This window comes from Meriones unguiculatus, chromosome 10 (assembly GCF_030254825.1).
Source record: "Meriones unguiculatus strain TT.TT164.6M chromosome 10, Bangor_MerUng_6.1, whole genome shotgun sequence".
In the NCBI taxonomy this organism is placed as follows: domain Eukaryota; kingdom Metazoa; phylum Chordata; class Mammalia; order Rodentia; family Muridae; genus Meriones; species Meriones unguiculatus.
The window spans coordinates 83129152-83152825 of record NC_083358.1 but is presented as its reverse complement, the minus strand read 5'-3'; the positions used below and the strand labels follow the sequence as shown (position 1 = coordinate 83152825).

The following is a 23674-nucleotide window of genomic DNA, read 5'->3' as shown; positions in this document are numbered from 1 at the left end:
CTCTTGAGAAAATTGGCCTCATTTCTGACCCCGTTTGATAGAATCTGGTGTAATCACCTGCTTTGTTCACAGCTTTGGCTTTGTACGACTTTCAACCAAGTTAAAGAAAAAATAGAAATGACATTCAAAAGATGAGGGTTTTCCTAAGGGAATATTCCATAGTCCTGAGGGGAATTCCAAATGCAGCTTTTGGATACTATTATTAGGTGGAGCACAGGGCTAGCTCCTGTTTTATGCTCTGGAGGGCTTGCTTCATTCCAACCTGATGTTCTAGGCTCATCCCTGATCTTTTCCAAAATTTCAGTCCTAATGAACAAGGTTTGCTTTGAGAATTACAAATATAAAAATAGCCACACCTGATAACGATCGGATCATTTATTATAGTTCTCCCAATTATTAATAACCACTAAGTATCAAGAGTACAATAATGAATGAAAAAGAGATTAAAAAATTTTTTTTGTAGAATTTATGGCTAAATTATAGAGCTTGCTAATCTAAAGAATAACGGAAGACTGCCTTGTACCTTAATTTGACCCACATTTAGAACTTTCACACTCTTTACCTACCCTCTGGGGTTCTGACGTATATGTCCCTGTGCTTTAACAAGTAGAGATGTCACTTGGCAACTGCCGCGCATGGAGAGGATTAGAGTTTGTTCAGTTCCTATCACTCACCACAAAACATTCATCGCTGCCCTCACGTGAACTCCAGGGGATCTGGTGCCTTCTGCCCTCTGTGAGCACATGCTTTCATGTGCACACACACACTTACACGTGCAGTTAGAACAATTTTAAGAGCAAAGAGATTCAAGAGCAAACAGAATCCTTACTAACACCCAACAGAGAAGTGTCAGCACTTTGAAGGGCAGAGGGAGAAGGCATCGCTCCCCGCTGAGAACCTCAAGCAGCCTGAAGACTTCCCTTAGACTTTAAAACCAAACAAGGATCTGGGGCTTTGATTCAGAAAAGAATTTTAGGACTAGCCACTTTAGGAAGCAGAGTTGTGGTTCAAGAAAGCTATTTGTATATGAGCTTAAGCATATGGGTTAAGAGAGAAATGAGGAAGTCATGTCCAAGAGTCTGGGTATGGATCACTCAGAGAAAAGCCGGACTCATTTGTGTTTTAAACAGTCTGCAGGACTGGGGTGGGGCTTGAAGTTCCTCTCTTTAAAGACTTGCTAAGAAACCTCAGTGAGGTCACTGAGTGGTTCTTCCTTGGCAGCTTCAGGATGGCAGTTGATCAGGTGGGAGTCTATAATCTACAAGGAAGAAGGAAGGCATCTTTAGCATAAACAGAGTTAACATTTCTAGGCCATGCCTGGGGAAAGGGTTGAGGCCCTGCTTAAAATCATACACATTCAGTCTTAGGTCATCGTTACTTTAACAAAAGAGAGCTGTCTATGAAATGAATATTAATTCTATGGCAGTAGCATTTATAGAAGATGTTGGTGCTAGAATTAAAGATTTTCATAGAGCCAGTGAGAGGCTTTGGCCAGACTGTAGGATGAGAGGGCCCTTTTCTTTTCCATTTCCCCATAATTTCCATTTCTTACTATCTTGCCTCAGAAAGACAGAGCGGACGTGTAGAACAATCCTTATAAAAGAAATGAGGTCATTTGTTGGAAAGGTTTGAGGACAGAGCTGCTTTCTGTGACACAGTAGTACCAGACTGTAGACAGATGGGGACAGACAGTTTTTGTCAGAGGTCAAAGAGGCTACTTTTTCCTCAATTCTACAGCCCTCTAATTATTTTGTGTATCATTTATTTTTGAACAATTGTCAAAATGTTGTTTCAGGGGTAGGGTGCTTTGTTTTCATAAACACTGGAGCTCCCCCTCAAAAAAAAAAAAAAAAAACCCAGCCCTGAAACTCATCTTCGTCAAATGCTCTGGGCTTACGTGATTTGATGCCTTTCACAATGATAAAGTCATTACTCAATAGTAACAAGGTAAGTCAAAGGGTAGATTTCTCTAATCTAATGCAGGAGAAAAATCAAATCAATCTTTGTACAGGTTGACCAATAAATTTGATTTCTCTTTCCTTCCTAGGATCCCCGGTTTAATGCAGAGGTTGACCAAATTACAGGCTACAAGACACAGAGCGTCCTTTGTATGCCAATTAAGAACCACAGGGGAGAGGTGAGCCAACTTTTCACTTATATAGAAGGCCACTTGGAAATATTTTCTATTCTGAAGAACATGTTTTTACCCTCACGTGTACGAAGTAATACTGTAGTGCCAAATTATCATTTAAATTAATATGTAAATACTTCAGTATTCTGCTTGAGATTTTTTTTAAACTATAGTTACAACGTTGAATGCTAATTAAAAAAAATTTCCCATGACCATTTATTGGGAAACAAATTGTGTACATTTTACTCCCTGTCTCCCCTCTGCGGTTGGAGTGTCCTAGTCTATCTTATATATGTAAATATGGTGTGATTCTAATGGATTTCTTTCACATTGTATGTCACTGTCTAAATAATGCTTATTTCATAAATGGCCGTCTAGTTGTGATGGTTAGCAGTTGATATTTTTGGATTTACATTGCAATTTTGGAAAACTGAAATTGTAGCTAATTTCAATGACATACATTTAAGTATAAAATATAATAGGTAAGTGAAAATATTGTATATTTTTACCTGCCTACAAGATTTGGATACTGTTAGCACTCAGTTCCCTCATCATTTTGCACTTCTATGAAAAAAAAATAGTAAAATGTCAATTAAACTGAATGTTTGAATTGCACATTCTCAAATCTCAATTCACATTACCACCAATCACGGGATTCTGAGAGGGCAGCAGGTTTTCCAGATAAAGAGAGTCATTAGGATGGTTATAGATACAGCTGAGATTTATTATGGGAGTTAGCCAACACAACTGGAGGACAAAAAGCCCATCATCTTTCGTCATTAACCCCGACAACTATTCCTGTGGGTTGTATAGTTCACTGAGACCTAAGGCTTGAAATGCTTGGGAGCTGCTAGCTAAGACCCAATCCAAAGGCCTTAAAACATAGAGTTCTGATGCATGGAAGATGGCCAGCAAAGCTCCAGGAGAGAGGAGAGATTGTCTCTGCCTCTGCCTGTCCTGGTCCACCCGCATTGGTGGATGAAGAATCCTCTTCACAGGCTTGTTGATTCAGGTGCTGTTCCTTCTTGAGACACCCTCACAGGCACACTCAGAAATAATTATACCTGTCGGCTGGGTTCACTAAAAGAGGTTGATATATAAAATTAAGGTTCAACACCAGGTGATCCAGAACATCTGTATTAACTGTTTTTCTGTTGCTGGGATAAACAATCTTGACCAAGGACAACATTAAGGAGGAAGTTTTATTTTGGTTTGCGTTACCAGAGGGACGGTCTGCTATGGTGAGGGAGAAACTGAGTGAGAAACTGAGAGATCCCATCTTCAGACTCCAGCACAAAGCAGAGAGAGTTACCTGGAGGTGGGGGCAAAGCCACGAACTCTCAGTGACTGTCTCCATCGACTTACTTAACCTCCCCGAATCCTCCAAAGATAACACAGCCAGCTGGAGTGTCCAAATACCTCAGCCTATGGAAAACATTTCTCACTCAAACCTCCACAAGGTCCTCAGGGATTGTGGGTGGTGATGTGTTTTCAAAGCCCACTGTAGGCTTCTGTAAACCAACTGCACAGCCTGCATGGGCCGTGGGACAGCCGAATACAAACTCATGCCTTTCCTAGGCTTTATCCTCGTATTGAATTTGTATCCAACAAGGGTCGGATGTTGGCTAGATCAGTCTTCATTTTAATAGTATCCCTTCTTTTCTTGTTATAGGCACATTTAACTTTTTAGTCTGTGAGCTGGGCCAGTTCTCCTATCCTGAGACTCCCCAGACCATGCACCCCTAGTTAGGGTATACCCCTAGGTAGGGTGTGTCTCCAGAAGGAATTTAAGAAGCAGCCATGGTCCTGAGGTTTGTGCTTTTGAGACCTAATTATTTGTCATTCTACTGGAGGAGTATAATTGCGCATGTCAGGAAGATTCCCGGAGCTTTAGAGTTCTCGGATTCCACAGCACCGAAGGGAGACAGGTGGACACAGAGTGACTAACTTGCTGACCTCGGTTAAAGAGACACCCCCTTTCCCCAGAGCTATGTCAGGGCGACCTTTGCCCACACACTTCACTTCCTGAGGTAAGCCTCCTGCCAACTGCACTTTTTCTCCTGTCAGTTTCTGGTCCCCCTCGTCCCCATTATTGCTTCCTAGAGGGTTTCTCATTTCATGCTGTTGCAGGTTAAATGGAATCTCCCAGACCTGTGGTTGTTCCTTGTTGCCAGGCCCTTAGGGTAGCTAAGTTTTAAATGATAGGTTCTTTTTTTAGGGTGTGCCTGGTCGCTGCCCTCTGAGTCATATGGCAGAGTGGATATCGCTGGCCTTCTCTAGCACTGACCCTTCCGCAGGAGGAATCACTGTTTGACTAAAACCCACAGCTGGTTTGGGGTTTGCGAAGCTGGGGCAGGACTGCCTGGATGTACTCACCCTTGGGTTGAGGCTTCTTCTCCCGCGCCACCAGGGAGCCTGGCTGGAGCCCTCTGACATGGCTTATTCCCTCTCGGTGCAGTTGCCAATCTTTTTCTCCTCCTGTTTTCTATCATCACCTCTGCGAACTTCCAAAGCCCCTCTCTCACTTTGGAGCAGTATAAAAATTATTTTCTTATTATTTTCTCCTTTATCACATCAGTCAGTGATAGCCTCTCAACTAACTTTACCAGAAGTCTCACAGATCTTTTAAATGAAAATTTATGGCACAGTCGGAATAACTGTAAAGATTGTTTGCTCTGAGTTTGAGTCCCTTCTTATTGCTTCCTGGATGACTAATCAGGGTTAATCCCTTTGAGCTCCGCTTTCCATCTCTGCAACTCAGGAGGGTAATAAAAAGACCCACCCCGCCAGACCTGCATTCATGAGTGCAGAGGGCGAGTCATGCTTTGTGACACTTTGGAAATGGTCAGGAAGTACTGTCTAGTGCTTTTGGGGAAAAAAAAATGAGTAAGTAGCAATAGCGAAACTTGTAAATGAAGGAAGGAGAGGAGCCCGAGGCGGTCACTAACCATCTTGTAATCAGTCTGGGCCCAGTGACAGTGGCAAAGACGTGGGTTTGGTTGTTCTGTTTATTATCCCTTAACCAACTTTCAACCATAAAAGAAAAATGGCCTACTCTTTTTTTTTTTTCTCATAATTGAAGCAGAGCGGTTTTGCCTTCATTTTGTTTAAATCATTCCTATTAAGTTTTCTCTCATTCTAATTATTTACCAGAGAAACCAAAAGCGCTATGATTATTGAATTACTGTTTATCTCTTGTTTATAAAAGGTTTTATATTTTTTTAGGGACAGCAGTCTTTCAAGGGAAATAGTCCTGACAGCTGCGTGGGTGGGGAGGTTTCATGTTACACACTGAAGTCTGTGCTCTGACATAGGCCGGGACACTATGGAAGATTTTTAGGGTTCATTAAAATACTGAGTATTGCTTATTATTTACTTACTAATTTATTTATCTGTGTATACACACATGCATGTGCGTGTGCAAACATACACACGTGAGGATCGGAGGGTAACTTTTGAGAGTTGGCTCTTTCCTTCCACCACATGGACCCTAGGAATTGAACTCGTATCTTTAGGGTAAGTGGCAAGCCCCTTTATTTGCTGAGCCGTCTTGCCAGCCCAGCCTCTTGTTCTTGTGAGATATTTTAGCAAATTAAAAATCCCAGGAGTTTTTTTTTCCCATAATGTTATATTATGTTACATTATAATTCATTGATGTAATGGATTTAACAATGTTATTTCAGAAGCTGGGATCATAATTACTCATGCAGTGCAGAGGATCAGTTTTTGTATTCCTCCCTCTTCTCCCTATTCCTTCTTAAGATAGGGGTTGATGGGAAGAAAAAAAATAAGACTAAAGAAGCTTGAGGAAGCTAAAGTATTCTATTTCTGAAAGGTCAAGGAGCTATTAGCCAGAGACAAATGAATAACCAAAGGGGGTAGGGGGATGGTGGAAAATCAATGAAAGGACAGAAGAGCTGTCCAGGTTGGGTATGAGAGTGATTAAGTGGTGTGGAACAGGACTTGGGAACCAATTGCCTTATATGTAGAAAACAGTTGCCATGTGTGATATTTCTGGCATAAACACTGTGGGAATTGTTGTAGGGGCCTGGCATTTTCATAACATCCTTGGAAGCAGTCATCTTCTGTCCTCTTAACAGGTGAGGGAACCAAGACTGCAACATTTAGGGGTCTTGGTCGCAGTCACATGACTAGAAACTTACAAATCAAGATCTATAAGTACACGCTTGGCCTTGTGCGGTCACAAGACAGAAAAGGGCCTACTTGAAATTCAGTTAGGAAGACAACTGCACTGTCACTCCCACTTAAACTTCTGTTGCTTTGCATGGGAAGGTGTGTGTGTGGGTGCTCTGATAAAGTAATATGGGCACAACCAGGGGACCTGACTGTCTTCTGATGGCCCTTCAACGTTAGGGCTCAGGTCACTGAACACAAAGATTCTTTCAAAACATGAGACAAAGAAGGATGGGGCAACGGAGCACATTCACTGATGCCTTAAGAGGAATCCACGGGCAAACATTTACCACGGACAGAAGAGTTACAAGAGGGTTTTTGCATTAAGCTGGGCCAGCATGCCCCAGTAAGCAACCGTGATATACCCAGAAAGCAAACTGGAAATAAAAAATGCAAGCATGCTTTTTCAGGCCTCCTATTAAATTTCATTCAGACTTAATTCTGGACTTTTCAGGCAAAGGCGCTTGAGACCATTTTTATTTTAGCCACCTGCATTAGTTATTTATGTAAGCAGACAGAATTCTCTTATGTTTAGTAAAGAAGTACAGAGAAGCCAGCTGCCACTAGACCAGATGGCCTATTTTTGAAACACTGTCCTTCCCTGAAGTAGTGTTCCCTGTAACATGCTAGAAACGAGTGTTCCTTTGTATTTATAGGGACCAAACCTGGACACTAACTCTCACTGACAGACCCATCACTTGTAGCTTACTGCTGTTTTCTCTGTGGATAATTTGGGAAAGGGTGAGTAGGAGACAGAAAGCAGGACATTATCAAATAATGCAAATACATGAACGCAAAAAAAAAAAAAAAAAAACAAAACCTGCCAGTTTTTAATAGATTCCCAAGAGATAAATAGTTTGGTGAATTAAAGCCATTTAATGTACACTCAAGCCACAAAAATATGGCATGAAGACATGTTATTCAAACGACAATATGCAAAATATGCTTTGTAGAGTTTAAGTTTTTATGACCTATGTTTGATCATTTAAAAATATTCTCACGTATTTTCTGTAACCCTGAGTCTTAATTTGACAAGTAATGGTAGGATCATTGAGATACGTAGATACTGGTCTCATCAGAAGAGACATGAAAAATAAACGGGAAGCTGAGTGTGGTGGTGCATATCTCTAAGTCTGGTATGATGAACATGGAGGAAGGATTATTGATTCAAGACTAGCCTGGGTTATCTATTAAAAAAAACTTTTCTCAAAAAAGCAAATCACAACAACAACAATAATAAAAGAATTAAAAAGCAAGCAAAATAAAAATAAAATATCTTGGTTTTTTAATTTTTCCATTTGGACTGTGCACCGGAAACAATTCTGTGCGAGATGGATGTTAAATGGGTTCAGCATTCACACGAAAGGCTGAACCAAGAAGCTGAGACCTGGCAGAGCAAGCCTGGGAGCCTGCTGCTGCATTCATGTATGTTTTTGCCTGCAGTCTTTCATGAGGAAACCCGTGCTCCCACAATCTGTGCATTAGTGTTTGCTCCACCTTGAGAGCAGAGGTGGAAGATCCATCCTGTGTCCTATGCAACAGTGGAGACTTCCTCAAATTTGACAAGGAAATTCGGTACAAATAAAATGTTACAGTGATAGCTTATACTCCTTCAGTTCCAAGGAAAATATAATTAACAAAACTCGGCAAGGTTTATTAGTGGACTGTCAGTTGGTCTAGGTCTATTTTAGTCTGAAAGAACTGGCTAGCTTCTAAAAACTTTTAAATTGTTCCCTGAGCTTATTCCCCCCGCCCCCCTGCCGTGCTCTTTCTTGTAGGTTTGTTTTAGAAACAAAATAGAAGTGCTGGGAGCAGATTCTGTTTGTTCTGGATGGATGCTGTGATGGTGAAGATCCTTCCCTTTTCCACATTACCACTTAAATAATAAACAAGAGCGCTTTCAGAGAAGACGGCAATCACTTTCCCAAGGGGGTGGGTAGGAACATTTCCTAAGAATAGCAGATGAAAAACACAGTCTCATAGGTGAAATCTTTGCATCTACACCATGGACCCAGAGTGAAAAGAAAGTGCATACACAATCCAGACTTGAGGATTCAGTTAGCAGTGTGCTCCAGGACTCTATGAAAGCTCATTTGAATGCTTAGAAAATTTGGTTCATGCTATCCTTTACTCAGTAGAGGATTCAGTTTCACGGGTACATTCTGCAACCATTCTGATGCTTGTTGAAGGGTATTGCATTTTTAATTTTACAGATCATTCGTAAATTTAATTTTCATGAGTTTTATGTCATCCTCAGTGGTGAGTGTTAAGGATCTGGAACCACTTGCAGAAAAGAATAGACAATTTCTCTGTGTAATATTTGGCCCAACATTGCATATTTATCATAAATTCTTCAAGTAATTGTCAGTGAAATTACAACTCTCAATAGACGTATGTGCCAATATCTGTATTCATCTAAGAACTAAAGTTACACAGGGAACGTGCTTTGTCAAATCTGACTCATGTTTCTTTTTTAAATCCAACTATGTTTTAATATCTACATCACATAAAAATTTATGTTGAAACTTCATCTAAAATTTTACTTTCTTCTGTATCACAAAGAGAAAATTAGGCCTCCAGGCTTAATTTCGTGAGAACTAGATATGTCTTAGATTTTTCTAGTGCATGATGAAACATTACCAAAAAGCAAGTCGGTGAGGAAAGGGTTTAATTTTGCTTACATTTCCATATCACAACTCATCAATAACCTCTGTCTACTTGTGTTTCTTCTTGTCAGGTATTTACAAGAAAACTAACCTGTGCCCTCACCATTCTCCTTTTATTAATGGGAAAAATTTAACATATGACTATTTCTCCCTTTGTTCTGGGAAGAAAAGTCCCAGCTTATAGAGGAATTTTAATTCAGAACATGGCTGCTCTGGCAAGAGATCACATCCAAAGATCTTCTAGGTCTGCGTGATCAGCTAGAATATAAACATGCCTTTAATCCAGGAGACAGAGGAAAGCAGATCTGAGTTCAAGTACAGCCTGGTATAGAACAAGTATCAGACAAAGAAAAGCTAAGTTCCAAGGGTGGTTGTACATGCCTTTCATCCCAAACAATGAAGGTAAGTTAGTCTGTAAGAGGAAGCACTCATGTTTGAAAGTGATGTCTAATTGATTGGCAGAAAAAGTGATGAATCAGAGAAAGATTTGACGGAATAAGATATACCCAACTCTCACAAGAAGAGAGAGGAAAGGGAAGCTACTTAAGGGGCAATGCAGAGAAAGAGGAGGGGAAGGGGTAGGAGAGAGGAGTAAAGGAAGGGAGAGAGAGAGGGAGGGAGGAAGAAGGAAGAGAAGAGAGAAAGGAGGCAGTTTTATTGGAACAATAATAGACAAGTTGCAGAGAGAGAACAAGCTAGACTCAGGGGAAAACTGAATGAGCCAGAGAATGAGAAGGAGCCGGAAGATTAGAAAAGATTCCTGGACTTAGTTTGAAGCCAAGCAGAGCAACTCAGGGGCTGAGAGAGAAACCAGATTGGATAAGTTATCTGGGAGAGGATTTGAGCCAGAATTCAACTCAGGTTGAACCAGCTAGCCCAAAGCTCAGTAAGAACAAGAAAGGGTGACAGTAAGTCTCAGAGGCTGAAAACATTCTAGACCTAGGATAGATTGTACAAGAGGCTGGAAGACTAGGGCCTAGGTTAGCAGACAGAGGCAGTAATCCTCTGAGACAACTGAAACAGATGAATAAAAGTTGTTTTATACCAGCTCCAAAGAAACTCATTCATTTACAAAGTGAACTTTTGAGAAGAACGCTTGGGTGAATTCTCCACAAGTTGATAACATTGGGTATTATTGTTGTTGTATTTACATTATGTTGCTGTGTTCTAGTTTATTCTTTTGGGGGGGGTATGGCTTTTGGCTCAGGTTAGACTATCCTGCATGAGGCCTTACAAGACAAGTGTGGAGGGGCATCCATATCTGTGGTCTCTTCCATTCCTCCCTGGGTTTTTGCTTCCATGTGGAGCAGCCACTGGACACCGAAACAGAAGGATGTATTGAGATTGATATGTGACCTCAGCAAACATCTGGGATTAACCACTTATTGAATAAGAGGTTGCTGTCTGTGACAGTGATGGGTTGTCCCCGAAATGACCAGCTGTCACACTCCACATTTCTTGCCTAGAGAGACTCAAGTCATTTTGAGAAAACATTCAATCCTGTAGAGGCATCGTGTCATTGATGATGTGTGGAATGCCGGTGAAATAGAGGCTCCTTTCTGCTTGAGAACATAGCCTAGGGCACCAGGTAGGCAGCAAGCAAGTGGGCTTCCCGATAATGAATCTGACATTTGTAGCTGCTTTCACTCTCAAATGTGAAGTCGGAACATACACTTGCAATAAAAGAGCTTTTAAAAGCTGTTTAGTTCATACTTGTAATCTAGACTAGGAAGCTAGAGGATCAACATTCCCAGGCTAGCCTTGGCTACATAGTAAGGTCCAGACCAGCCTAAGCTATAATAATTAAGGAGAGACTTTGTCTCAAAAACCAAACAAAAACAAAGTTAACCACAAAGTAATTATTTGATCTTAAGACCAATTTGTTCAAAGGGCAATCAATAGGAGACTAGAAAAAAAGCCTTTGTAGCCACACAAGGAGGGCAGAGGTTGCTAACTTTGCTCTGGATAGGTGATTATGAGATCATTGGTGACTTTTTGGCTTTATCTCTGTTTAGACAAACATTGTAACTTTCCTTTCTTTTGTCCCTGCTACGCTAATGTTTGAACCAAGAGCCTTGTTCATGGTAGACAAATATTCTATCACTAAGCTGTAGTCCTAACTGTCTATTTTTAACCTATTGCTGTATTCCATGTTGATTTTAGAATGACATCCACCTGAAGGTGGAAGAACACACACACACACACACACACACACACACACACACACACACACATTTTTTCTGATCTAGTAATCTCTTGAGAGAAATACTTGGTTGGTTGGTATGGTTTTGGTGGAGGTTATATCTATCTATCTATCCATCCATCCATCCATCCATCCATCCGTCTATTATCAATCTATCTGTCATCTATATATTCATCTATCATCTATTTACCTATCTATCACTTATTTTTGAGATATAGTTTTGTTATATACATCTGGAAGACCTGGAACTTACTATATGTCTGTCCCAAATTGGCCTTGAAATCTTAGCTACTTGCTTTTTTTTTTTTTTTTAATTTACTTGTTTTTGTATGTATGGATGTTTTGCCTGCATGTCTGTCTTTGTACCATTTTGTGCCTGATGCCTGCAGAGTTCAGAAGAGGGTGTCGGATCTCTTGAAACTGGAGTTTCAAATGGTCGTGGTCTGCCATGTGGGTGCAAGGAATAAAAACTGTGTCTTCTGAAAGAAAAAAGCCAATGCTCTTCACTGCAGGGCCATCTCTCCAGCTCTCACTTGCCTAATTTTTAATGTAAATGCTGTACTCAGTCTTCCTAACAAAACAAAAAACAACACCAAAAACTTCTCACCTACGCCTACAATATTAATAGTAGAAAAGTCATCGGTGATCAAAAAAGGATGAGTATTTATTGTTGGACTAACTCATTCTGTGGCATTGTCTTAGTACTTATCTTTCTTTACCAATAGAGGAAATTACGTTTAGACAGCCTTCTGTAACTGCCTCCACAGATTCCTCCAGCTTTAGATAAAAATATGTGGGCAAAAATTGTTCTGTTCAGAATATATACAAACCTTTTCTTTTGTTATTCCTTAACTAATACAGTGTAGCAACTACTAAGATAGCATTTACAGTGTATCATGTATTATAAGTAATCTAGCAGAGACTGAAAGGAGGAGTGTGTGTGTGTTATATAAAACTATGTATCATGTTATATGAAGGAGATCAGCATTTTCTGATATTGGCATCTGAATGGCAGGAACTTGGAATTAGTTCCCTGTGTTTTCTGGGAAACAATAAAGTAGTAAATGTTTGGTACGAGGGGATACAAAGTACATTTTCAAGCCCACCTGGTAGACTTCAGAAGACAAAACTGATGTAGAAATCTTAGCATTCTGCAAACTGGTCCAAGATCAAATGTTACCAAAAGCAATGTTTAAACTATATAAATGAGTTTAAAAGGGGCAGGTTGGGGGTGTGGTACCAATATATGCCTGCAGCCAGAGGGTGAATCCAAGGTAAGGAAAATGCGCTCCAAAAGCTCAAATGGGCTCACAGTGTCAGAGATTTCCATATGAAGAGAGTAAAGTATGCCAGTGGCACCTGTGGACTGTAGGGGAGGCCATGTTGCTGGTGAGAGGCAAGTGGGCTTCAAGTGAACTCTGTGAAAACGCCCATTCCTGACATTCTACCTACCTATGAGCTGAGTTCATTGCCTGTCAGTAGTCCTGAGAGGCAGTGGTGGAGCGTGCCCTCTGCTTAAGCCTGGACCACACACAGGCAGCAAATTCAAATTCATGCAAATCACTGAACAAATAGTAGGCCACACCTACTCTGCTCATGGTGAATTTACAGCCCAAGTTAGAATCTTTAGAAATGAGCAATAGGCACTAGTATCTAAAGAAGAACAAACAAACAGGAAATGGATAAAGGGGTTTCATACATAATGGCTTCAAAGACATTTTTCTTTCAACCAGAAAGAAAACTTTTAATCTCATAGTTACAGATAATGCTTATTCATAAATAAATATCTCTGAGTGTAAAACCATAAATTGAAACTTAAGTTGAAAGGCAAGATGTCATGCCAGCAAACATAAAATATGAGAGGTGGAGGCAGGGGGCTTGCTGTGAGGTCAAACAAAGGTGTCTAAGCTTGTAGAGTGAGAGAGAAAGAACGAGAGAGGGGAGTGAGGAAAGAGGAAGGGAAAGGAGAGAGGAAAACCGGGACACAGGGTTTACTGAAGGGAGAGCTCCGGGGATCACCACGTGTCTGCTGAAGAAGCCTTGTTCTGGAGGCTCTGAAACTAAAATGGAGGGAACGGGGCGCTCCGGGCCCAGCAGTGTTCTGAGTCTGCGTGTCTGTTGGGAACTGATGTTCTTTGACCCACACTTCTCTGTGGGACTCCCTGGTTATCCAGTCATTTCCAGACACCAGTCCTATAGCCTACTGGCCAGGTCAAAGTTTCTATGGCCGGTAGCCTGGAACTCAGAGAAGCAAACGGCCTGTCCTTAAGGTTGGCTTCATTTTCAGGGGACTTCAATAGCCTGATCAAGTCACAATATGTTTTTTTGTTTTTTTTTTAACTCTCAATTTCAGCATTGTGCGGCTGATTTTATTTCTTTTAAGACTTAATTTATCTCATTATCAATTTATGGTAACATACTGATGGACTAAAAGGTTTCTACAATTTGATTTGGAGTCAGCTTTTAAATAGCTTCGTGGCTTTGAGTGAGCGTGTTAGCCTTTCTGAGCACTCCTCAGAAAGGCTAAAACTGTGTCCTCAGTGCGGGTAACTGCGCCCTAAAAACTCACCACACCATGTGCTGGGTCTGCACGGGCCACACTTTGCCCACTAAATCCTGAACCTCTTCTGGGTCTCCTTTTCTTCTGTTGCCCTTTGATTTCTTTCTTTCTTTCTTTCTTTTTTTTTTTTAAAGTAGGCAGTTTAACACTTTTTGGATAAATGAATGAACGAACAATTAAAATCAGGTTAGACCTGCACTGCTACAGATTAGGGCCCGTGACACTCGGGTTGTTCTCGTCAGTTCCGTTTCAAGTAAAAATACCTACTCTAAACCAGACCTAGTTGACCTGAGCCAAAATCTTTCCCAAGCGCGTGTCACTAAGACTAGAGCATCTAGAAACTTTGCGATTATACAAGGAGCCTGTGAAAGTCAGGATGAGTCAAACCAAAAGCAACAAAGGTGGTTAGGGTAAATGAACAATTCTCTTTTTAAAAATACTATTCTTTTATGATATAATAAAGAAGGAGATAACAACAACAAAAACCAGAGTCGAGAGTACCAGCAAGCTGCATCTCCTGAGAATGCTTGTCTCTTTTCTGATCTGCCCTCCTGAGGGAGAATTTTGTATCGTTTTCTTGTAGGTAGAGAATTAGAATGAAAGATGAACCTCCCATACAGAAGAACTAAGGCTGCATTCCCTAAAGTGTTATCACTTAGTGGGGAAATAGTTTGTCTTGATGATACTAAATCGGGAAAAGAAGGAAGCAGTAGAATTTGTATTACAAGGAAACTGAAGTAAGTTGTAAGTTGCTGTAGACTGGAAGTAATTCCTCCAGCTGAAGCTAGAACTGGACAAGAATAATGTCGCTCTTAGCTGAGAGATGAGAAGCTTCTTTAGGTCTTTCTAAATCTTCTGTGGAACTAAAGGCACACGGGCCAAGTTTAGCTTGGACAACTTAAGTATAGTTTATCTTTCAAATTCCTTCTGACCTATGTGAAAGTAGACTTCGCCTGTTAATTCCTGTTTTGGTTTTTTAATAACTTCTTTTCCCAAAAATAATTCTGTTGAAGGTCAAATAATTTTCAAGGCCAGAAGTTTCAAAAGAAGCTGAGCTGCATTCCTGCATGAGAAATTCTTTTTCACTAATGATTCTCCTGCATTCCCCTGTAACTGGCCACTGGGCCCTGCTTCGTTTTTAGTAAATGAGCACTTAGCCTTTTTGAAATAGAAGAAATCAATGTAAAATGTTTGCTTAATTATATATTTTATTAGAACTATAAAAGTTTTTTTTTATACTAGAAAACTACAGAATATTTACTTAGAACATAATTACCAGCTAGTTTAATCTGGATGTAAGATAAAATCCCAAAGTCCAGTTTGGGCTCCAGGAAATTAAGAATATTGCTACCCTTATTAAGAATAAAAGTCTGGACTCGGGAGTTTTGTTTTAGCTTTTTAGCTTTGTGATTTTAAGCAGCCTATTTCCTCCGTAAAACACATTTACTCTGAGGAACTGAAGGTAATGAAAAAACTGTGTTGCTTTTCTCTTCTCATTCTAGGTTGTCGGTGTAGCCCAGGCCATCAACAAGAAATCAGGAAATGGTGGGACATTCACTGAAAAAGATGAAAAGGTACCAAAACCAGAATTTGGCCATGATGCCAGCTTAGAAAAAAAAAGACACATTCTCTTTATAGCATATGACCTCTGGAATTAGGCATTGCTGAAATAGTTGCTTGAAAGAAAATTATGGTTAAAAATTATATGAGTGTGTGTATGCATCAGTAATAATTAAGGAAGTGGGGGCTTGGAAGAAGTTGAGAGACAAGAGGGTGGGGTAGAAAGGATGAAAGTACAATACTCATCTATGACATTTTCAACAAAGTATTTGTAGACCTGGAGGGGACAGGAGCTCCACAAGGAGAGCAACAGAACCAAAAAATCTTGGCACAGGGGTCTTTTCTAAGACTGATTCTCCAACCAAGGACCATACACGGAGATAACCTAGAACCCCTGCACAGATGTAACTCATGGCAGCTTAGTGTTCAAGTGGGTGTTCTAGTAATAGGAACAGGGACTGTCTCTGACATGAACTCAGTGGCTGGCTCTTTGGTCACCTCCCCCTGAGGTAGTGGGGGCAGCCTTCAGGAACACAATGCAGCCAGTCCTGATGAGACCTGATAGGCTAGGGTCAGATGGAAGGGGAGGAGGACCTCCCCTGTCAGTGGACTGGGGAAGGGGCAGGGAGTTGATGAGGATGAGATTGGAAGGGTATGAGGGAGGGGGCTACAGCTGGGATACAAAATGAATAAACTGTAATAAAGAAATACATTTTAAAAAATTAAAGAGAATAAAAGAGAAAAAATAATGTGAATTTTAGAAAAAAATTTTCAGCTAACTACAGTGTTGTATGACCTGAGGGTGCTTGAGTGTTAGCAGGAACCCCGAGTCCTCTCCTCACTGAGCTTCCAGCAGCCCTCTCCTGAGCTGGGTAAGCAAAAAGCTCCCTCTGTATTTTAGTAAGCTCATTGTACTTTCTGTCAGTACTGTACAAAAATTCATCAGTGAGCGGGGAGAAAGGGTTGCTCTAAGTCCTGTACCCCACACTGCCTGAAAGCTGGCATTTTTCTCCCGGCTATGCAAACTTCCCAGTTTTATAAGCTTCGTACAGAGTTCCAGGGTGTACATTCAGCATGGGTTATATGAATTCATCTTCCAAGGGAACAGCAATCAGCGTTATCTTACCATTCCTTTCCAACTCCTAAGAAAAACATTCTACACAGCACACCGACAAGATTCCAGTCCTGCTCTCCCTTAGTTCTGCCTTTACCATGTCATACATTTGCTGTAGCCCCCTGCATTGCCACTGCTCCAAGCCATTGCTAGCATTTTGCTCTGCTCAAAATTAGTAGGTGCTTTTTAATTTGGAAGATGTTCAAACAAAGCAGTTATTTCTATTCAGTATTGACACCTATATTAGCCCCTATGTTTCAGTTGGTCTAGAACATGAGAAGTATCTTTTAAAGTCAGAGTAGTATGCCTTTACACAATTATTTATACCTGGATACTTGATAGGAAAGCATAATTATTAGATTAACTTTATGTCCACTATTCATATAGTCCTTTGGAATAAACCTTCCCTAAATACATATTTAGACTGTATCACATCTTGACAACATATGTTCATAGGTGTGGATAAAGCACACTGGCCAAAGATTGCTTTAACCCTGACTTAACCGGGTGCACATCACCCTATTACACTGTAATAAGGATTCTAGTTTCCGTTTAAAAAGAATGCGTTTAAGCTAATACTTGCAGCCTTATGGAGCACTTCGCTTGTTATGACCAATGTTCTCTTAATTATGTGTTCTCATAAACTATAAGCTGCTTATTAGGTCCCCCATAGGCGTGAGCCTTAGTGTCATGTAGAGTCTACACTGACTCTTGTATAGGGAAAGTTGTGAGTTCATACGCCATCATCATCTCAGTTCCCCTCCTCTTCTTCCTGTACCTTAAGAAACCTGAACACTCAGCCATCTGTTACTTGTGCCATTTAGCTAACAGTCAGTTTGCATCAGCTCCTGCTTTCATGCATAACAAACAAGTACATTTCGGTGTTTTCATGTTGATTTCAGCTGGACATGCTTTCATGTCCCGGGCAGTGTTTCTAGACTGTTCCAGGCGGTTCTCACCTGGCTGTTGTCATCTCTGTTCCAGGACTTTGCTGCCTATTTGGCGTTCTGTGGTATTGTTCTTCACAACGCCCAGCTCTATGAAACATCCCTGCTGGAGAACAAAAGAAATCAGGTACGTGTCGTTTCTAAAGAGAGCACGAAAGCTTGTTTTTTTTTTTTTTTTTTTTTTTTTTTTTTTTTTTTTTATACACTGTTAAGGTTTTATCTGAATTATGAATGCACACAATTAAAATTCAGTTCACACGACTTGGTCTTGTAGACATTTTTGCTGTTTCTGATAGTCATTTCCTTTTCCATTTTCCGCGCTCAAAAGCTCCATCATCGTTAGACTTCGCCGTAAGAGACTTAGATGAATTCATGTCATTAAACCATGTTTTTAGCTTTTGCTCTTCAGCTGCAGCCACCCCTCCATCCCATTGTTTCTCAAAGGAACCTCTTCGCATCCTCGGTCTTCCTTGCATCTTTCCCCAGTCCTATTCCTTCGACCTGCCATCTGAATCTTTTTCTCTTGTATTGCCGAAGTTGCTAACATGCATACTGTTCTGTAGCCATGATGAACTTTTCTCAACTTTTATGTTAATTCTGATTTGTAATTATACTTTATGCCCATTCTTCTCTGGTAGCATGCAGAACCATGAACGGTAATCAATAGGAATGAAGCTTCTTGTTGAAGCTTCTTGTTGCCAATAGCCTTGGCAATAGTTTTTGATGGTTAGCGAGAGAGTTTACGGGACCCTTTGGCCACTGACTCAACAGGATGCAACCCATTTTTGGCACTGGAAGTTTTGCTTGCTGGCATTAAATTTCTAGTTCAGGCATTTTCTCCTCTGTTGTATAGTGAATCCATTTAGATTATTTTTATATATGTATATATTTTAGAAAACTTCTACAAAAGTAGGTCTCCATATGGTGGTTCAGAACGCTCTTAATGTTATTGTCCTCCTTTCTCCTTGGTCTCTTCTTTACCTTGCCCTCCTGTTCTCCTTTACCATTTAGTCCTACAATTATAGCTTCCCCTTTATCTCTTTATAACACTGTATTCTGTTTTCCCTTCCTTGGAATATCTCCTTTCCACCATTGATCTCTTACTAGCTACCTAACCTCTGGTTATTTGGATTGAATACACACATATAAAGCTTAAAAGCCAACATCCATAAATAAGAGAAAACATGTAACATTTGTCTTTTGGGGACTAGGTTACATCACCCAGGATGGCTGCTATCCTATCAGCTGAATATCCTGGTATCCTTAACAGCTGAATAATATTCCATTGTGTAATAGATGTACCACATTTTCATCATCTGTTTATCAGTTCGTGGACATCAAGGCTGTTTCCAATTTCTGTCTGTTCCAAATAGAGCACCTATGAACAGGGATCACTGCAGTAAGATTTAGAGTCCTTTGGGTACGTGCTTAAGAGCAGTAGAGCTGTGTTTTGTGGTAGATGGATTTGCAGCTTTCTGAGGAACTGCACACTGATCTCCATGGTGGCTGTCTCAATTTGTATTTCCACCAGCAATGGATATGTGTTTCCCTTCCCCACGACCTGTGTTGTCATTCGTCTCTGTTTAGTTCCATACCCCGTTTTAAAATTGTGTTCTTTGTTTTCATAATGTTCACTTCTTTTAGTTCTATATATTTTCTAGATACTATTCCTCTACTAAATATATAATGGTAAAGATTTTCTCATTTTAGGATGCCACTTTGAATGATGATGTCTTGCTGTACAGATGCTTCTCCAGTTTCGTTAGGTCCCACTTATTAATTGTCTGTCTTAATACCTGTGCTGCTTGTTCTGTTCAGAAACTCCTTTCTGGTGCCAATGAATTCAAGCCTATTTCCTGTTTCTCTTCTGTCAGATGTGGTCTTAGGTTGAGGTCCTTGATCTATTTGGAGTTGAGTTTTGTGCAGGGTGAAAAGAATGGATCTATTTTTCTTTTTCCCCACACAGCCACGCAGATTGACTAGCAGCACTTGCTGGAGATTTTGTCTTTTCTCCATCGTGTATCTTTAGCTTCTTTGTTAAACACCGGTGCCATTGGTGTGTAGAATCGTGTTTGAGTCTCCAGTTCTACGTCATTAATGAACACGTCTGTTTTTATACCGATACCGTTGCTGTTTTCATTACTATTGCTCTGTAGTACACCTAGAAATCTGGAGTGGTGATACCTCCAGCAGTTCTTTTATTATTCAGGAATGTTTTAGCTATCACGCTTTTTGTTTTTTGTTTGTGTGTGTATGTGTTTCCATGTGAAATTGAAGTTTCTTTTTTATTTTTTCCAATTTCTGTGAAGAAGTGTGTTGGAATTTTGATGGGTGTTGCACTCAATCTGCTTTTGGTAAGATGGCCATTTTCACAATAGGAATAGTACCAATCCATGAGCTTGGGATATCCAACCCCTTATATCTTCTTCAATTGCTTTCTTCATAAATCTTTCTTCTTTAAAGATGTATTTATTTATTATATATACAATGTTCCGTCTGCACGTACACCTGCACGCCAGAAGAGGGCAACAGATCTCATTACAGATGGTTGTGAGCCACCATGTAGTTGCTGGGAATTGAACTCAGGACCTCTGGAAGAGCAGCCAGTGCTCTTAACTTCTGAGCCATTTTTCTAGCCCATCTCAGAAGTTTTTATTACACAAATCTTTTTCTTGTTTGGAGTTGTTCCAAGACATTTGGTTTTTGAAACTATAGTAAAAACTATTGTTTCATTGATACCTTTATCAGTATGTTTGTCACTTGTATATAGGAAGGCTGCTGATTTTTGTGTGTTGATTTTGTCTCCTGCTACTTTGCTGAAGGTGTTTATAGGCAGTTTTTGCTATGAATTTGCCTCTTAGATGTGGGTTTATTGTTTCCCATAGGTTTGTGTATGTTGTATTTTCATTTTCAGTTCCAAAAAGTTTAAAATTTCCTTCTGGATTTCTGTCTTGATCCAACTTTCATTCTGTAGTGAGTTGTTTAGCTTCCATGAGTCTGTATACTTTCTGCCATTCTCTTGTTGATATCTGTCTTTAATCCATGGTAGTCAGATAGGATGCAGGATGTTGTCTTAGTCACTGTTCTATTGCTGTAAAGAGACACCATGACCTCACACAACTCTTAGAAAAGAAAATATTTCATTGGGGGCTTGATTTTAGTTTCAGAGGGTTAGTCTATTATTATGGCAGGGAGCAAGTGGCATGCAGGCAGGCATAGCACAGAAGTAGCTGAGAGTAGGAGAGTGTATTCTATCCTGTTTGTAGTTAGCAAGCATAAAGAGAGAAAGACAAAGAGACAGAGACAGAGAGACAGAGAGAGGGATAGAGACTGGGCCTGGCTTGAGCTTTTGAGACATCAGAGCCCACACCCAGTGATGCCTCTCGTCAAACAAGACCACGTTCTCTCTATAAGCCTTTTTTCTTTTGCCCTGGTAAGCACATTTTTCTCTAAAGTTAGGGAGGTTTTCTTCTTTGATTTTTGTGCCTTCGACTTGGGTTTGTCTTTTTCCTCTATACTACTATTTATAGACTTGTTGTTGGTTTATTTGTTTCTCTTTTTTAAAGATTTATTTATTTCTTATTTATTTATACAGCATTTTACCTGCATGGGTCCCTGCAAACCAGAAGAGGGCACCAGATCTCACTATAGATGGTTAGGTGCCACCATGTGGGTTCTGGCAATTGAACTCAGGCCCTTTGGAAGAACAGCCAGTGCTCTTAACCTCTGAGCCATTTCTCTAGCTCTTGTTTTTGTTTTTTGTTTATTTGTTATTTTTGCTTTTTTGGGGAATGGGGGGCTGAGCTATTCATTTCTTTCATCTTGTCCTCAGAACCTAATATTCTGTCTTCCAAGTCTTTTAATCTGTTGGTAAGGCTTACCTCTGAGGTTTTTGTTTGACATCCAGAGTTTTTCATTTCCAGTTTTATTTCAGTTTGGGTTTTCTTTAGTGATGCTGTTTGTTTGTTTACTTCTAATTTCATGTCCTGAATGTTTTCATTATTTCATTCAACTATTTTCACAATCTTCATTGAAGCATTTATTCATATCCTCTTTAAAGCCCTTGAACACAGTTATAATTGTTATTTGAAGTCTTTGCCTTGTACTTCATCTAAATTATTTGGGGAAGGAGGGTACTTAATGTAAGAGGGTTTCTGGCTTCTGGAGGAGGTTTATTGTCTTCATTGTTGTCCTTTTGTATTTGTGCAGTAGGACCTAGGCATCTGGAGTGTTTAAAGTGTTTCTTGCTGTAGATATCTGGTTTCATCTTTGTTAGGAGGCTGATCTGTGTTTTGGTTGCTGTTTGCCTCTCTGGTTTCTAGCCAAGCATGGTGTCTCTGTTAGAGAGCTGCCCTGCAGGTCAGCAGGGAGTCACAAAAGAATGGAGCTGAATTAGAAGGAAAAATTCAAAGGGGAGCCTTAGATCTGCAACAAGAGGCCTAGTCCCTAGGGAATGAAGGGGGCCTGGAAGGAGGGTTTTCTGCAAGCTGGCTGCAGCAAGAATAAGGGTTAAGTCTGAAGAGACCAGACTCTAGAGACAGGAAGGAGGATTTTTAAAACTTTGTTTTCTTCATACTTTATGAAAAATTAATAATATTGGTTTTACCAATCTCAGAAGTTTACGATGATAACCATTCTCCACCAGGTAGATGCTGCTCAGCAAATCTTGTAAATTTTAAACTTCATAATCCTGACAATAGCCTAATAATAGTCCACTTTTACAAACTTGCCCTGGCGTCCCAAACTACCGGGGAGGATTAGGAACTGATTACATTAGCCTAAGCACCGATGCTCTTTCTGACTATATTAATGATCTGCGTTAGCGGCACAGACGCAGCCTTAAACCATCTTTAACCCACCGTCTTGTTTTCGTCTGCGCACACCCGTCACCTTTTCTCCTCTAGGTATTACTTGACCTTGCTAGCTTAATTTTCGAAGAGCAGCAGTCGCTGGAAGTGATCCTGAAGAAGATCGCGGCCACCATCATCTCCTTCATGCAGGTGCAGAAGTGCACCGTATTCATCGTGGACGAGGACGGCTCGGTGAGTACAGCGCGGGGCTTCGGTTTGCTCAGGACGGACACTTACATTCCCCAGAGCACATTCTGCGCTGAAACCCCATTCCGGCCTTAGAACCCACCCCAACTCCGACCGCCTGCAGATATTTATGCAAAACCAGTACGTGGGCGAGCTGGTTTTGAAGTGGGGTGGAGGTGAAGGTGAAGAGGCTTCAATGCCCAGCCGCTGCGGCCAGGGCAGCCTAACTGGTGAGCGCCAGGTTAAAGGAGATGGACAGTGATCCTGAGGAAGGCACCCGAGGCTGTCCTCTGGCCTACTCAGTCTCTCTCTCTCTCTCTCTCACAGACACACACTAATGAACACACACATACTCAAATATACCCATGATTACACACACTGAGATGCATACGAGCACACATGCACACTCGCGCACACACATAATGTACACATGTGCGCATGAACACACACATAGAGACACACAGAGACACACATGAACATGTGCATTAAAAAAGCCTGAGATTTACTAGCAGCAGAGTGTGTCCTGGAAAAGCTTTCGTTGGTTAAAATCAGCACTGATACGAGCCTTTAATAATAGGAAGCATCTTCGAGGATGTTGCAAATTTAGCGCTTAGATCCAGTTAGTCCAAGAACAAGGAAAATATGTTCAAGCATTGGCGTCGTGTTGCACGGCATGTGTGTGTGTGCGTGTGTGTGTGCGCGTGCACGCGCGTGCTGTGGCTTCCGTTGCTTTTTTAAATGCCTTAACTTGCATTGTGTCTGTTCTCAGGATTCTTTCTCTAGTGTGTTCCACATGGAGTGTGAGGAATTGGGGAAGTCATCCGACACTCTAACAAGGTAAAGCGACTTCTCTGTCTTTATCACAAGTCTACTGTGCTGCTGAACAGTTGCTTTGTTACTGGTTTGACTCGAGGTGTGTAAGTGCAGGCTGTTTTCCCTGCAAAGATGAAGTGTTCTTACAACACCTTCTTTGGTGTTAATAGCAAGTTTCCCGCTGCTTTGACCTGAGGATTCTTCCTTACAGCAAATAGTGCTCTAACTAGTGCAGGCCTTGCTCTGTTGCTGTTATAAACTTGTTCAGGTGAGACCCACAAGTACTGTTGCTCGATTATATTTTTCTCTTTGGATAACTGGAAACATCACAGATCCTCTAGCAAACTTTTCCGTAAACCCATTCTGAGTTGGAATCAGCCGTGAGACTCATCCTGGTAAGAGAAGGAGGCCTATGATCCTGGCCTTAGAAATCCGTGTACCTCCCCTACC

The 23674-nt window shown here is 40.7% G+C and overlaps 1 protein-coding gene across 2 annotated transcripts in view; it reads left to right on the top strand.

The window, feature by feature from the left end:
- The window catches only part of Pde5a (phosphodiesterase 5A), a 119103-nt gene that overhangs the window by 29168 nt on the left and 66261 nt on the right, over positions 1–23674 (top strand). For both annotated transcript variants that reach the window (XM_060392801.1, XM_060392802.1), the window contains exons 3-7: positions 2048–2137; positions 15257–15328; positions 17413–17502; positions 22280–22417; positions 23181–23248. In XM_060392801.1, coding sequence (XP_060248784.1) covers positions 2048–2137; positions 15257–15328; positions 17413–17502; positions 22280–22417; positions 23181–23248 — 458 coding nt within the window. The remainder of the gene's footprint in view (positions 1–2047; positions 2138–15256; positions 15329–17412; positions 17503–22279; positions 22418–23180; positions 23249–23674) is intronic.